General features: G+C 35.6%; 1 protein-coding gene across 1 annotated transcript in view; it reads left to right on the plus strand.

The window, feature by feature from the left end:
* The first annotated feature begins 258 nt into the window (after positions 1–258).
* The window catches only part of LOC142351655 (uncharacterized), a 117,121-nt gene continuing 102,662 nt past the window's right edge, over positions 259–14,717 (plus strand). Inside the window, exons 1-3 of the mRNA XM_075403796.1 lie at positions 259–779; positions 10,835–11,026; positions 13,328–13,341. Coding sequence (XP_075259911.1) covers positions 259–779; positions 10,835–11,026; positions 13,328–13,341 — 727 coding nt within the window. The remainder of the gene's footprint in view (positions 780–10,834; positions 11,027–13,327; positions 13,342–14,717) is intronic.

Genomic DNA, 14,717 nt, shown 5'->3' on the forward strand with positions numbered 1-14,717 from the left:
TAAATCGTCTTTTGAGGACGAGTCTGACTACGAGAAAACCCCCGGAGAACTCGTTTTAATTTTACTTAGTAGCGGCATATTACACTTGTTTTACTTCAGCGTTGGAGGCTCTCCGATCCGTCCAAATTTTGAACAACGGCATACGATCTCATCATGCTGGATGTCGACAACATTCTTACTTTACCGTTGAAAACATTGGTACTGCAGCCTCCGGTACCTGAATTAATTTGCGGGGTGCAAACAACGGCCCTCTTTGCGATGGATCAGTCCTCTCTACAACCGCAACCACAATATGTAGATTCAGCTATTCAATCGCGGGTAAACCCAGTAACTTCATCCTCAAATTTTGAGGACACCATCGGCAGACCTGCCGTTATTCATCGGGAGCGCCACAAGCTCAAGGACTGCAAAGGTAGAACCGATCATTTCGTCACAAGAACTGCTCCTACGGGGGCAGTAACCAGTGCCCCAGCCATCACAAACATTCCAAACAGTGCCACAGCCAGCACAATTGGTGCCACAGCCTCGACAACAGCTTCCACACAGCTCTTCTTCGGCCGACCACAACCGAAACAGTCGACCCAAATTGGGCAAGCTCCGAAAGAATACGTGACCTGCATCCCCGTTCACGACTTGTTACCCTCCGCCTGTTATGCACACACCTATATCACGGCCAACAAACATCCGCCAATCGAAATATGGAGTGTCCACAGTATATACACCTTGACCTCAGCCGTCCTTCCCTCAACCTTCTCCACACGATCGCAGTCGCTTGCTCGGTATACAGCTAGTCCACCAAGAAGCCCACAGCCCTCGTCACTCAAACAGCGAACAAACCCACTAGCTTCAACAAAGATAACCTTGCACAGAGCATCTGGCCCAAAATTCCAATTTCACCTATCAAGAATTCTCTGGGCATAAACACGGATCATGATGTTCATTGCGCAGAGACAATAAACTATGTTCCCACGCCACCTCTTCACACGTTGAATTGGACGGCCAGCTCGTGCTCTCTTGGACAATTGAAAAATTACTTCGTAGAATAGGGACGTGGTAAGGACATTATTCTAGAGTGTCTCCAATTGCCCATCAATCCCCGCATCACAGAAAGATTTTGGAACTCGTCCAAACACTTCTTCGCTCTAGCTGACAGACAGAACGACTGTTTGAACACGATGTTTACAAGTCAAGACGCCCCTATCCTATTTTCCAAAAAAAGACCTCCCCTTCTACCATCAATTCGGTTTTTTGCATCCATCACAAATGGATATGAACAACCAAACTCACAAAGTCAATCGGACAATGATAGACAATTACCACTTTGTCTAGCACCACTTTCGTAGGACAAAACAATTTTCATAAAGGTTTTTCCTATGAGAGTGGGGCCGAACGAATGGGTAATTGTGTATCGTATGTAGTATCTTTTAAGGACACACTGATCTTCAACACTCAAAATCGCTATTGTCTTTTCTTCCATTTCTGTTTCAATTTATAATTATATTCAATTTTCTACACGTTCCATTCTTCTTTGCCACAATTTAAGATTTGGATCATTTCTTTTCTTCTTTTCTCTGTTCGGAGCCTACACGGCAGGCATTAAAGATGACAAAAATTCAAGGGATTAAGAAGCTCATACCGATGCTAAAAGAGGGATTTCCACCAGACGGTAAGCTGGTAGATCCGATCGGAACAAACAACTTACCAGATGAAGATAAACAGAAATCTCCTTGTCTCCTTGTACAAACTGACAGCGACTACAACTATAAGCGTTCCCCCAATTGAGAACATTCTTTACTACAAGACAGTGAGAGACAATTGGGTACTCTAACAGTACTTACGTTAATGACCAGCACACCCTGAAACTGGCAAACTCACTTGATCCACACCTGCCAAAGAGGTGAGGTGTTCACTGACGACACTAGTCAACATTTCACTGACAGGGACTTCAAACGTCGGCCACAAGTCACAAACTCCGCTACATTACGAGGTTGCCACATCCAACATTTTTCTGCTTAAACTCACAAACCCGGATCAAACGCTCTTAACACAGGATGAATGTAGCAGTAGAAATAACGGATGTACATCTCCAACAATTAGAGACCGAGAAGACATTATTCTCTTTTCAATAACGCCAACTCCACAAACTGCAGTCAGTCTAATAGAGCAGTTGCACGATGTGTATCGCGCTGACTCCACCGTTAAATGTTAATCGGTTTTAATCTTTACAACCACCGTTATAATTGATGTATATATTCTGTGTTATATAGAGTACGTTAGTCTGAGAGAATTAGATAAGCCTACTTCGCGCGCAGAAATAAATGGCCCTAACCTTCATACCTCAGGCTGCAAAAGGAGCCAACCTTGGGTCTGCCTTAAGTAAGGTATCACATATCACATCAGTTGTTACAAAATCCAGTTAGGCACAATCAGATCTGTCTGATAATAAATAATAGACAGTTGCATTGTGAGGTGACAGATCCTAGCCAGTTTTGGTCTGATTGTCTTTGAAAAATATTTCTCTGATGAGGATATTTGCGGGATCAAATTTGTTTTTGAGCTCACCATGCTCTTAAAATAATCGCATGCTCAATATTCCTGATAAGGAAGGAATTTCAACCAAAAAAACATTGTTAAGATTGTAACCCCTACCCTACTCGTCCGTTTTGTACTACTGTGTTCTCAGAATCATATTTTATTGCATACCACGCATGAGATATACCACGTGATATTTCAGATGTTTCACGTGATATTTCTTTTTTTTCTTTAGTTTTCTTTTTAGAAAAAAGTCCTTTATTTTTCACTCTGCACAAAATGATGAACAGCCAATCGCAAGTAAAGTTCGGACCTAACACAAATTTCGCAAAACAATACAATCAAAACGGCTATCAAAATTTGATTATGCGTATAGAAATTCAGCATGAAAAACTTTCTACTTTATCCTATCAAACCTTCTCTAAATTTTTTTCAACCCCCAATACTCCACTGATTTAAATAAAGAGAAAGTATCCGTCATTCAAAATAACCTTCAGTGATATATTGTGCACGTTTCTGCTCAGTGGTTTTATGGTTCAGGTCAGCGCAGCATTTATCACTTACTTTGTTTTTTGAATAGTTTCATTTAGTTTCTTTGAAGACTTAAAATTTGAGGGCAATTTTGTTTTCCATTTTTTTTCTTATTCGCCTTTTTGTTCTTTGTCTATCAAATAGCATCATCGATAATAAGTCCCTCTATAATTTGATCGGATAATCGATGCGTTGTAAGTCAAACTCGAGCTAAAAACAGTGCAGTGGCAACCGAAACAGTGCAGAATTGTGTTCACAAAGTTTGCAAATCAAGCCAACCACAGTTAAAATCACAGCTCAATCTTTTTGCGTTTTCTCCTTTTTAATCAAATCCGCACTTTATGCTCTTCAAACAAATCCGAAATAGGTGCCCATACGCTCACCAGTTTATTTGGGGCCACTCTGATATCAGAGTACCGTACAATTTTATGCTGTCTGATAATGCTCAGTAAGCCGATCGCTTAGATAATTCGGCGGTGATATGTCTAATTGAAACAATGATAAACAGGTAATCGACATCGTCTACGATACGCCTCTTACTTCACAAGAAATCTAATGAGAAAAAATTTCTGGCAGATTCAAGAAAAAGACTTCCAGAGTTAAATCTCTCTGTGCATTCTCTTATTTTTCTCAATTTTTTCTCAATATTCACAATTTTTTCTCTAAATATAGGTCCTGAGGACGTGATCATGGCTCAAATTCGTATGATATTGATCTATTAAGTTGAAAATAGGTCCTTAGAACCCCACTTTTAATTAACCACTTCTCAAAATTGTTCCTATTTGTTACCTCTAATTTTTTTTCCTTTCGAACTGAAAAGTCGTTTCATACAATTTTTCTATTTCTTCTAACACTAATATTAACCGTTATTTCTTCTTAGTCTGTTTCCAACCTCAGAACACAAAGATTTATATTATGGCTGGATAACAAAGTCTATCCTTTAAGTACTTTTAACTGAAGTTACAATATATCTAAATCACGCGTTGAATTCATGAGGAATCTCACACAAAACTTAAGGCGGTCCGCTATCACACAACAGAAAAGCGTGCGTCCATTGGAAACCCATTCGGATCATTATTGTTTTCTCTCATTTTGATTTTGAGAAAATTTAAAAAATAGAAGATCGTAAAGACGAAATAAAATAACTTAGAACACAGAAGAATGTTTATCTCAGTGCACTTTTCCCAAGCAATATCCACAAACTCAAGCCTGATGTTGTGAACCCCAACAAAGTACATGAAGCTTTTTATTTTCTGACAAAATTATCTTTTATTTTGGAACTCGTCCAAACTCTTCTTCGCTCTAGCTGACAGATAGAACGACTGTTTGAACACGATGTTTACAAGCCATGAAGCCCCTATCCTATTTTCCAAAAAAAAACCTCCCCTTCTACCATCAGTTTGGTTTTTTGCATCCATCACAAATGATATGAAAAACCAAACTCACAAAGTCAATCGGACAATGATAGACAATTACCACTTTGTCTAGCACCACTTTCATAGGACAAAACATTTTTCATAAGGGCTTTTCCTATGAGAGTGGGGCCGAACGAATAGGTAATTGTGTATCGTATGTAGAATCTTTTAAGGACACACTGATCTTCAACACTCAAAATCGCTATTGTCTTTTCTTCCATTTCTGTTTCAATTTATAATTATATTCAATTTTCTACACGTTCCTTTCTTCTTTGCCACAATTTAAGATTTGGATCATTTCTTTTCTTCTTTTCTCTGGTCGGAGCCTACACGGCAGGCATTAAAGATGACAAAAGTTCAAGGGATTAAGAAGCTCATACCGATGCTAAAAGAGGGATTTCCACCAGACGGTAAGCTGGTAGATCCGATCGGAACAAACATTTTACCAGATGAGGATAAACAGAAATCTCCTTGTCTCCTTGTACAAACTGACAGCGACTACAACTATAAGCGTTCCCCCAATTGAGAACAATCTTTACTACAAGACAGTGAGAGACAGTTGGGTACTCTAACAGGACTCACGTTAATGACCAGCACACCCTGTAACTGGCAAACTCACTTGATCCACACCTGTCAAAGATGTGAGGTATTCACTGACGACACTAGTCAACATTTCACTGACAGGGACTTCAAACGTCGGCCACAAGTCACAAACTCCGCTACATTACGAGGTTGCCACATCCAAAGTTTTTCTGCTTCAACTCACAAACCCGGATCAAAAGCTCTTAACACAGGATGAATGTAGCAGTAGAAATAAGGGATGTACATCTCCAACAATTAGAGACCGAGAAGACATTATTCTCTTTTCAATAACGCCAACTCCACAAACTGCAGTCAGTCTAATGGAGCAGTTGCACGATGTGTATCGCGCTGACTCCACCGTTAAATATTAATCGGTGTTAATCTTTACAACCACAGTTATAATTGATGTATATATTCTGTGTTTTATAGAGTACGTTAGTCTGAGAGAATTAGATAAGCCTACTTCGCGCGCAGAAATAAATAGCCCTAACCTTCATACCTCAGGCTGTAAAAGGAGCCAACCTTGGGTCTGCCTTAAGTAAGGTATCACATATCACATCAGTTGTTACAAAATCCAGTTAGACACAATCAGATCTGTCTGATAAAAAATAATAGACAGTTGCATTGTGAGGTGACAGATCCTAGCCAGTTTTGGTCTGATTGTCTTTGAAAAATATTTCTCTTATGAGGATATTTGCGGGATCAAATTTGTTTTTGAGCTCACAATGCTCTTAAAATAATCGCATGCTCAATATTCCTGATAAGGAAGGAATTTCAACCAAAAAAACTTTGTTAAGATTGTAAACCCTACCCTACTCGTCCGTTTTGTACTACTGTGTTCTCAGAATCATATTTTATTGCATACCACGCATGAGATATACCACGTGATATTTCAGATGTTTCACGTGATATTTTTTTTTCTTTATTTTTCTTTTTACAAAAAAGTCCTTTATTTTCCACTCTGCACAAAATGATGAACAGCCAATCGCAAGTAAAGTTCGGACCTAACACAACTCTCGTTTAATAAATTTCGCAAAACAAAACAATCAAAACGGCTATCAAAAATTTGATTATGCGTATAGAAATTCAGCATGAAAAACTTTCTACTTTATCCTATCAAACCTTCTCAAAAATTTTTTCAACCCCCAATACTCCACTAATTTAAATAAAGAGAAAGTCTCCGTCATTCAAAATAACCTTCAGTGATATATTGTGCACGTATCTCCTCAGTGGTTTTATGGTTCAGGTCAGCGCAGCATTTATCACTCACTTTGTTTTTTGAATAGTTTCCTTTAGTTTCTTTGAAGACTTAAAATTTGAGGGCACTTTTGTTTTCCATTTTTTTTTCTTATTGCCTTTTTGTTCTTTGTCTATCAAATAGCATCATCGATAATAAGTCACTCTATAATGTGATCGGATAATCGATGCGTTGCAAGTCAAACTCGAGCTAAAAACAGTGCAGTGGCAACCGAAACAGTGCAGAGTTGTGTTCACAAAGTTTGCAAATCAAGCCAACCACAGTTAAAATCACAGCTCAATCTTTTTGCGTTTTCTCCTTTTTAATCAAATCCGCACTTTATGCTCTTCAAACAAATCCGAAATAGGTGCCCATACGCTCACCAGTTTATTCGGGGCCACTCTGATATCAGAGTACCGTACAATTTTATGCTGTCTGATAATGCTCAGTAAGCCGATCGCTTAGATAATTCGGCGGTGATATGTCTAATTGAAACAATGATACACAGGTAATCGACATCGTCTACGATACGCCTCTTACGCAATTCGGACTAGCATCTTCGCCCATTCCAAAAGCCGCCTTTGCTTTTCTTTTTATTTTTTGGCACTTCACAAGAAATCTAATGAGAAAAAAATTCTGGCAGATTCAAGAAAAAGACTTCCAGAGTTAAATCTCTCTGTGCATTCTCTTATTTTTCTCAATTTTTTCTCAATATTCACAATTTTTTCTCTAAATATAGGTCCTGAGGACGTGATTATGGCTCAAATTCGTATGATATTGATCTATTAAGTTGAAAATAGGTCCTTAGAACCCCACCTTTAAATAACCACTTCTCAAAATTGTTCCTATTTGTTACCTCTAATTTTTTTCCTTTCGAACTGAAATTTATATTATGGCTGGATAACAAAGTCTATCCTTTAAGTACTTTTAACTGAAGTTACAATATATCTAAATCACGCGTTGAATTCATGAGGAATCTCACACAAAACTTAAGGCGGTCCGCTATCACACAACAGAAAAGCGTGCGTCCATTGGAAACCCATTCGGATCATTATTGTTTTCTCTCATTTCGATTTTGAGAAAATTTAAAAAATAGAAGATCGTAAAGACGAAATAAAATAATTTAGAACACAGAAGAATGTTTATCGCAGTGCACTTTTCCCAAGCAATATCCACAAACTCAAGCCTGAGGTTGTGAACCCCAACAAAGTACATCAAGCTTTTAATTTTCTGACAAAATTATCTTTTCTATTTTTTAATAATTTAAAAGTACATGATACTTACCCAAATAAAACGAAACTTGACCTTCACGCCATCTCCTAATGAATTAGCTAAAAAATCGAGCCACTGTCGCTTGGAGAAGACAGTTTTCTGATACTAAATGCCTCTTAAGTAATGAATATCAACATCAGGGAGTCCTTGGAAACATTACTTATTAAGTTTTTTTCCCTTGGCACACATTTAAAACATTCAGTGATTGTCAACTCAAACTAGGAAAGAACATAAGGTTATTTGATGCTCATGGTTTTCTTCAGTGGTTTTATGGTTAAAGCCAGTGCTTTTACTGAACAACCTCTTAGCTGTTTTTCCACTGTTTTCTTGCTTTTCGCATTCAGAAAAGAACTTTAGAATTAATTTTTCACTAGTCTGTTATTTTACTCCAATCTGTTTTTTCTTCTGAGTCTGAATTTAGCATTGAAACACAACCTGTTTATTGCAAGACTAGACGACAAGACAATTAGCAGAAAATCGCCCCTTGGTTCGAAAACCACTCTGTTATAATCTTGATCTTTTTCTCAATCCTAATTCAGGACGACTTTACAATCAAAAACCAGAGATTTGAAATGAAATGACAATAACTTTGGAAGTCAACTCGAGGATCATATCTAAGTTAATAAAAGATTTCTCGGTACCATCTTACTTTGAAATCGAAAAATTTATGCTAGATACTTTTTTGAAATTCCACTTTTTAATTATGGCCAAATTATGAGTCAAAGTTTCATATATGATGCAACAATGGAACACAAGATTTCATAATTATCAAGTCAGCATTAAGGATCAAAGCTAAGATCTCATTTTGATACTATTATAAAGTCAAAGTCTAAAAAATCATAAATGAGCCTGTTATGAATTTTTTAAGTTGCTAGGGTGTCACTAAAATTTCATGTAGAAATCAGTAATTATAATCTACAAGCAGATTGGATGAAGTACACGTTTAATTATGACACCTAATCATTTCATTCTCTTGGTCGCAAGGTTTGGTTTTTGCCACTAGCAGCAAAAAATTTTTCTAAGAATGACGTCGATGTTTCGGTTGATTACGTTTTTATATCCTCATAAATATGCACTGCAGTTTTTCACTATTTCTAGCAACAGTACACATTAATTTGTTAATCAGACTGGATTAAAAGAAAACGAGCTAAATCAAAAATAATTTCATAAGAGACCCTCAAAATCTTCACTCTGGATTATGCAGACAAAAAACGCATATTCTGAAAAAAAAATCGAAAGACCAAATTTTTATATCTAACCAAACTGGTGATCATTTGACTTTATCCATTTCCTTTTTGTCGAGATGTTATCGAAAATTGATTCGAAGAACGGGAGGGCCATTGTGACTGAGCCCCTGTCATTTGGAGGCGGCAGACACCATCTATGAGAAACCTCTTAAGCAATGAGTTTCATCATCTGTGCACTCTCTGAAAACATTACTTTTTTGATTTATTTTTCTTTATGTTTTTTTAAAACATTGTTTTATGTTTATTTTTATTTTTATCAATTTTTTTATTTTCACTCGGCACGCATTGAAAACATTGGGTGTGTGTCAAATCACACTAGAAAACAAACATGTGGTTAAATTATACTCCCGGTTTGTTTCAGTGGCTTTTTTGCTTTAGGCCACTGTATCACTTTCATTGAACAGCTTCTTAGCTTTGTTTTTTTTTGCTTTTTGAAATAAGAAACAACTTTTGCATTACATTTTTCTACCTATTTTTTACTAATATTATCAGTCTATTCTCCTAGGTCTGATTTCAAAATTCATACACAATTGGTTTTTAACAAGACTAGATGACTAGACGGTTGCCACAGAAGCGCCCGTCGTTTCGAAACCCACTCTGTTCTAGTCTTATTTTCAATTCTCAATTTTAATCCGAGACGTCTTTATGATCAGAAAACGGAACTTCGAAGAAAAACAACTATAACTACAGAAGAAAACGCAAGGATCATTTTTAACTTCATAATGGACTTCTGTGCCCCATCCTACTATGAAACCAAAGAAAATATACCTTATCCTATTTTGAAATCCCATTTTTCAAATATGGCTACTGCTGAGATATGAGCATAAGATTCAAAGATTTCATATGTGATGCAGCAATTGAACCCAAAAACTTATAAGTATGTGGTCCGTGTATAGGATAAACGCTAAGATCTCATCTTTGTTACTACGGGGTGGAGGTTTATGGGTAATTTTTGTACGAAATGCGGTCAATTTTTGTACGAAATGCGGTGATTGTGGTGAATGGGAAAAAATATCTTTCACAGAATTTCAACGCATTTTTTGCAAAATTTCACAGCGAAATTTACAGCATTTCTTGCAAAAATTCACCGTATTTGTTTTTCAACGTTTATTGCATCTGATTTAATATCTGAATAAGTATCAAAAAATAAGTGACAGATGTCGCAGTGGAATAAGAAGTTGAAGGTAGACACACAGGAGGTGAGAGGTTCAACCCCGGGTACGGAAGGTTCTTTCTTGTACGAAGTCCGTTGAATGCGGTGAAAACAAATAATTCGCCGCGATTCGGCACTTTCACCGCAGAAAGATGTAAGAAATACAAGGTGAAAAATATTTATTTTCACTGCATTTCACCTCATTTCTTACGAAAATTCAACGCCAAACATTGACTCGGTTATTATAAAACCTAAGAAAGCCTAGATTAAACATTTTAATTTCCTAGGGTGTCAATAAAAATATCTTGTAAAAAACAGTAAAAATGATCCAGAAGCAGGTTGGATGAAGTACGCTTTGAATTATGTCACCTACTCATTCCATCCTCTTAAGCGCGAGATTGGGCTTTTTCCACTAAGCAGCAATAAATTTTTCTAAAGATAGCGTTGACGTTTCGATGGATCACGTGTTTTTGTGCTCATATATATATATATATATATATATATATATATATATATATATATATATATATGTATATATATATATATATATATATATATATATGTGTGTGTAAATATATATATATATATATATATATATATATATATATACTGCAGTTTTTCACTATTTTCAGCAATAGTACATAACAATTTGCTAATCACATAGAAAGAAAAGCACTAGCAAAATGAAAAATAAACTTCTAAAAGTCCCTCGATATCGTCATTCTGCATTAAGCAAACAAAAAACGCATTATTTTAAAAAAAAAATAGATCATAAGTCCAAATTTTTATATTTGACCAAACTGGTGATCATTTGACTTTATCTATTTCCGTTTTTTTCAGAAAGATGAATTGATTTGGTGAACAGGAGAGAAATGGCAGCGGGTCTACAAACAAACAATAACAAAGGGGTGAATGGCAGTGATGAATTAACAACGGCCAGAAGAATATGCAAAAAATATTTTACTGGTTTTATGCAGGCAGCTTTTGCTCTGTATGTGACTGGAACCCTGGCGGCAAACCAGTACCTCATATACTCGATCTGGACTGACTACAGACAGTAAAAACAGCCTTTAATTTGAGCAAAACAAAACAAATTAAAAAAAGTAATTTGAGAAAACAAAAGATTAGTTATTTATACAACAAAATTGAAAAGTTGGTTCAAGTATTGCCAATTTAGAGCTTTAGCGTCTAATTTTTATTTATTCATTCAAATGCAGGTGGATAATACTTAATCAAACCTCAAACCTTATTTAACATCTAAATCAAACAAACAGACTAATTCATATTTATATTTTGCATTCAACTCACGTTGAAGTTTTTGACCATCATTTTAATTCTAAAGGGTTGTCAATTTTTTTCACTACTTTAACGTATCCGAACCTGGTCAGAGCATTTACATATTTTTTTTTGAACTAAATTTGAACAAAATATTCAAAACAAAGAAAAACAAGGCAATTAATATGTGGAACAATTTGATGAATAATAAGTGTAAAATTTAAGGAATAAGATAATAAAAAAGATGAATAACTTTAGTCTGATCATAAACGGCTCGAGCGCAATTGGGTCTGATCAAGGACCATTTCGAGCGCCAATTTTTTTTCAGTTTTTTACTAAGAGATGTAACCAACTGAAAAACTGAACAAAAAATCAGCGTTCTGATCAGAGACTCATCTAAAGTCTGAGAGCTCTTATCAGAAGAAAGGATTCCAGCTGATACCAAAGGCCGGTCCCCTTTAGAGGAAATTTTGATCAACTGGAGACCGCGATGTTTCTTACAGAAAGCTGTCTAAACTCATCCACTGAGTCAGAAAAACACACTAAACGGTACACTAAAAAAATTGTTCTCAACAATCGGGTTTCGTTTTCTTTAGCATGACTTTTATAATTGATTTCTCCTTAGATGAATTAAATACTGCAAACATCAGTTTTTATGAAATGAATATATTATAGCAATATTAAAAGATTTGTTCATAAGTGAAGTCTTTCTCTGATCAGACTACTTCGAGCGCACTTGAGTCTGATCATAGTATGACTAAAGTTTGGGCAGTGGTCTGAATTTGAGTCTGGACCATGGTCTGAAGATGATGTGATCAGAACGCTTTCTGTATGAAAAAATTTGTTCTCAACAATTGGGTTTCATTTTCTTTAGCATCACTTTTATAATTGATTTCTCCTTAGATGATTTAAATATTGCAAATATCAGTTTTTATGAAATTAATATATTATAGCAATAATAAAAGATTTGTTCATAAATGAAGTCTTTCTCTGATCAGACTACTTCGAGCGCACTTGAGTCTGATCATAGTATGATTAAAGTCTGGGCAGTGGTCTGAATTTGAGTCTGGACTATGGTCTGAAGATGATCTGATCAGAACGCTTTCTATCTGAAAAGTCTGATCAGAGACCTTTTGTGTCTTGAAAGTCTGATCAGAGGTAAATTGGATCTGGAAAATCTGATCAGGGTAATTTCCGTCTGGAAAGTCTGATAAGAGATAATTTCGGTCTGGAAAGTCCAATCAGACGAAAATTTGGGCCTGGACCTCAAAAAGGTTCGCTAATAATAGCAAGGTACCAGAATTGTTCTCGCCAAAAGCTCAAATCTTATAAGATCAGAACTTCGGTATAAATCTTTCAAAAAACATTGCTATCTTAATCAGAATACACTTTGATTGAGTTTTCTTGACTGTAAAAACTTGACTGTAAAACCAGATCATGCTGTAAAAACATTGAAACCCGTTTAAAAAATGCATGATGACGAGAAAAACATAATGAATTTGAGCTCGGGTAGAACTTCATTGACTGTGTGAAAACTAATCATTAATAAAGTTTTCTTTATAAAAATTTCTGACTATCGTCCTAAAATCCAACTTTGTATATGACAGCGTATCCGACCTGTTTGTGAATTGTAAAATGGCATTTTAATTGAGAATCTTTAAAAGCAAAAACACTTTTTCGAATCAAGGTTTTTTATTTCGAATCACTTTTTCGATTCAAGGAAACGGATGCAGATCATTTTACAATAAATAATAAAGTGGCAAAACTTTTGCTACAAAATTTCTTAAACTTTTTTTTTACTGAAGTTCATTAGAGATTAGAAACGGGAATAGAAAAAGACTTGATAAAAAGGAACCCAAGATCTTTGGAAAAAAACTTGCTGAAACTTCTTTATAGAATTAAAATCTTAAAACGAGATTAAAAAAGACATGGCTCATGGTGAAGACTTTTGATCAATTTGATGGAGCACCAGCACATCTGAAAACCAGATTTAATCATTTAAAATCGAAAACTTGGGAGAGTCTTGTAATTTATTTACCAACAAATGAATAATAGATTGTTTTGCACCAAATTAAAATTTCAGTCTGAAGGTAACCGGTGAGTAAATTTTTACATTCAAAAGCTGTCTCTTGGCGATCATATGAGCAATATTGGGTTTTCACTGAGTATTTCCTGTATATTGGGTATTTCCTGTATGAAATAAAAAATTACACATTAACAGTCAATTTAAGTCGATGCAAAGTTAAGCAATTTTTGTTGACAAGACTGAAGATCGTTTCAGAAATGAGTTAAAAAATAGGAACTGTCTTGTCCTCCTAACAGTGAAATTTTTTTTTAAAAATGAAGGGAAAACAACTTCTCGTTTGACTCTGCAATCGTTATTGTACATGTTTTTGTATTAGCATTTATCAGATTAAGCATAGAGTTAAAAAAGATATTACGGGTGCCTACAGGTAATAAAAAATAGTAACGACGAACCGGCAGTTCATCTCTTTTTTGACACCCATGTAAAAGGCGCCTAAATTACGTGCAAGTAATATGCACATGGCAATTAAGCAGCCTTAAATGGAAATTGCTTCCGAAGAATTGGGATTAGTAGTTACGTTCGGCGGTAATGGCATTCAACAAAATCATATTTGAAGTTAAGCCAATTCGTACAATTAAGATAAGCCCACCAAACTTTTATTGAAAATATTTTTTATGAGGAGAGCATGAAATACTAGATTTTGCATTCTAGTGCAAATACTTAATCACCAACAATGGAAGTTTTTTCCACATAAGTACTAAGACACTAATAACTCATATGACTAAGACACTTTTGTCAACATTGACTACTAAAATGAGGATTATAATGCGATTAAAAAGACGTTTTAATAATTTTCTAAAAATTGTGCATATTTTTGGTGCCACTTTGTGAAATTTAGTATTATTTCAAGCCAATTCACTTCAAAGCGAATTCGGTTCGAGTTAAAATTGATTTTTGCTCCAATTCCTCGAAAACACAAAATAAGCTCCCAAATAATCTTAAATGTATTTAGGGCGGAAGGGGTTTTTACAAAAAGTATTTGGCAGCAGACAGAAATATAGATCAAATGTTTTCATATTTGAGTATAAAAAGAATAAAACTTTGACTGAAATTTCCATCTAAGGCACCGCATTATCGTCCTCGAAGTTTGAAGGGAAATCAAATTATTTCCTAAATAATTTGATCAGACCTAAAATTTGATTTTTACAGACTATCACCTGCCGCAATCAGCAGTCCATGGGAGAAACTTAGCAAAAAATTGTTTATTGATTTTCACGAATAATTTGGTAAGATGAGTTTCTATAGCAATAGTCAACAAAACGTTTCAACGTATCAACCGAATGCAAAATTGAAATATTGCCCGACCCGCGTTAAGAAATACCGACGAAAACGACGTACGAAGCGTCGGTTTCTGTCGGTTTTCGTCGGTTTTGTCGAAATAGTCGGT

The sequence above is a fragment of the Convolutriloba macropyga genome, chromosome 13 (genome assembly GCF_964194025.1).
Source record: "Convolutriloba macropyga chromosome 13, txConMacr16.3, whole genome shotgun sequence".
Taxonomy (NCBI): Eukaryota; Metazoa; Xenacoelomorpha; order Acoela; family Convolutidae; genus Convolutriloba; species Convolutriloba macropyga.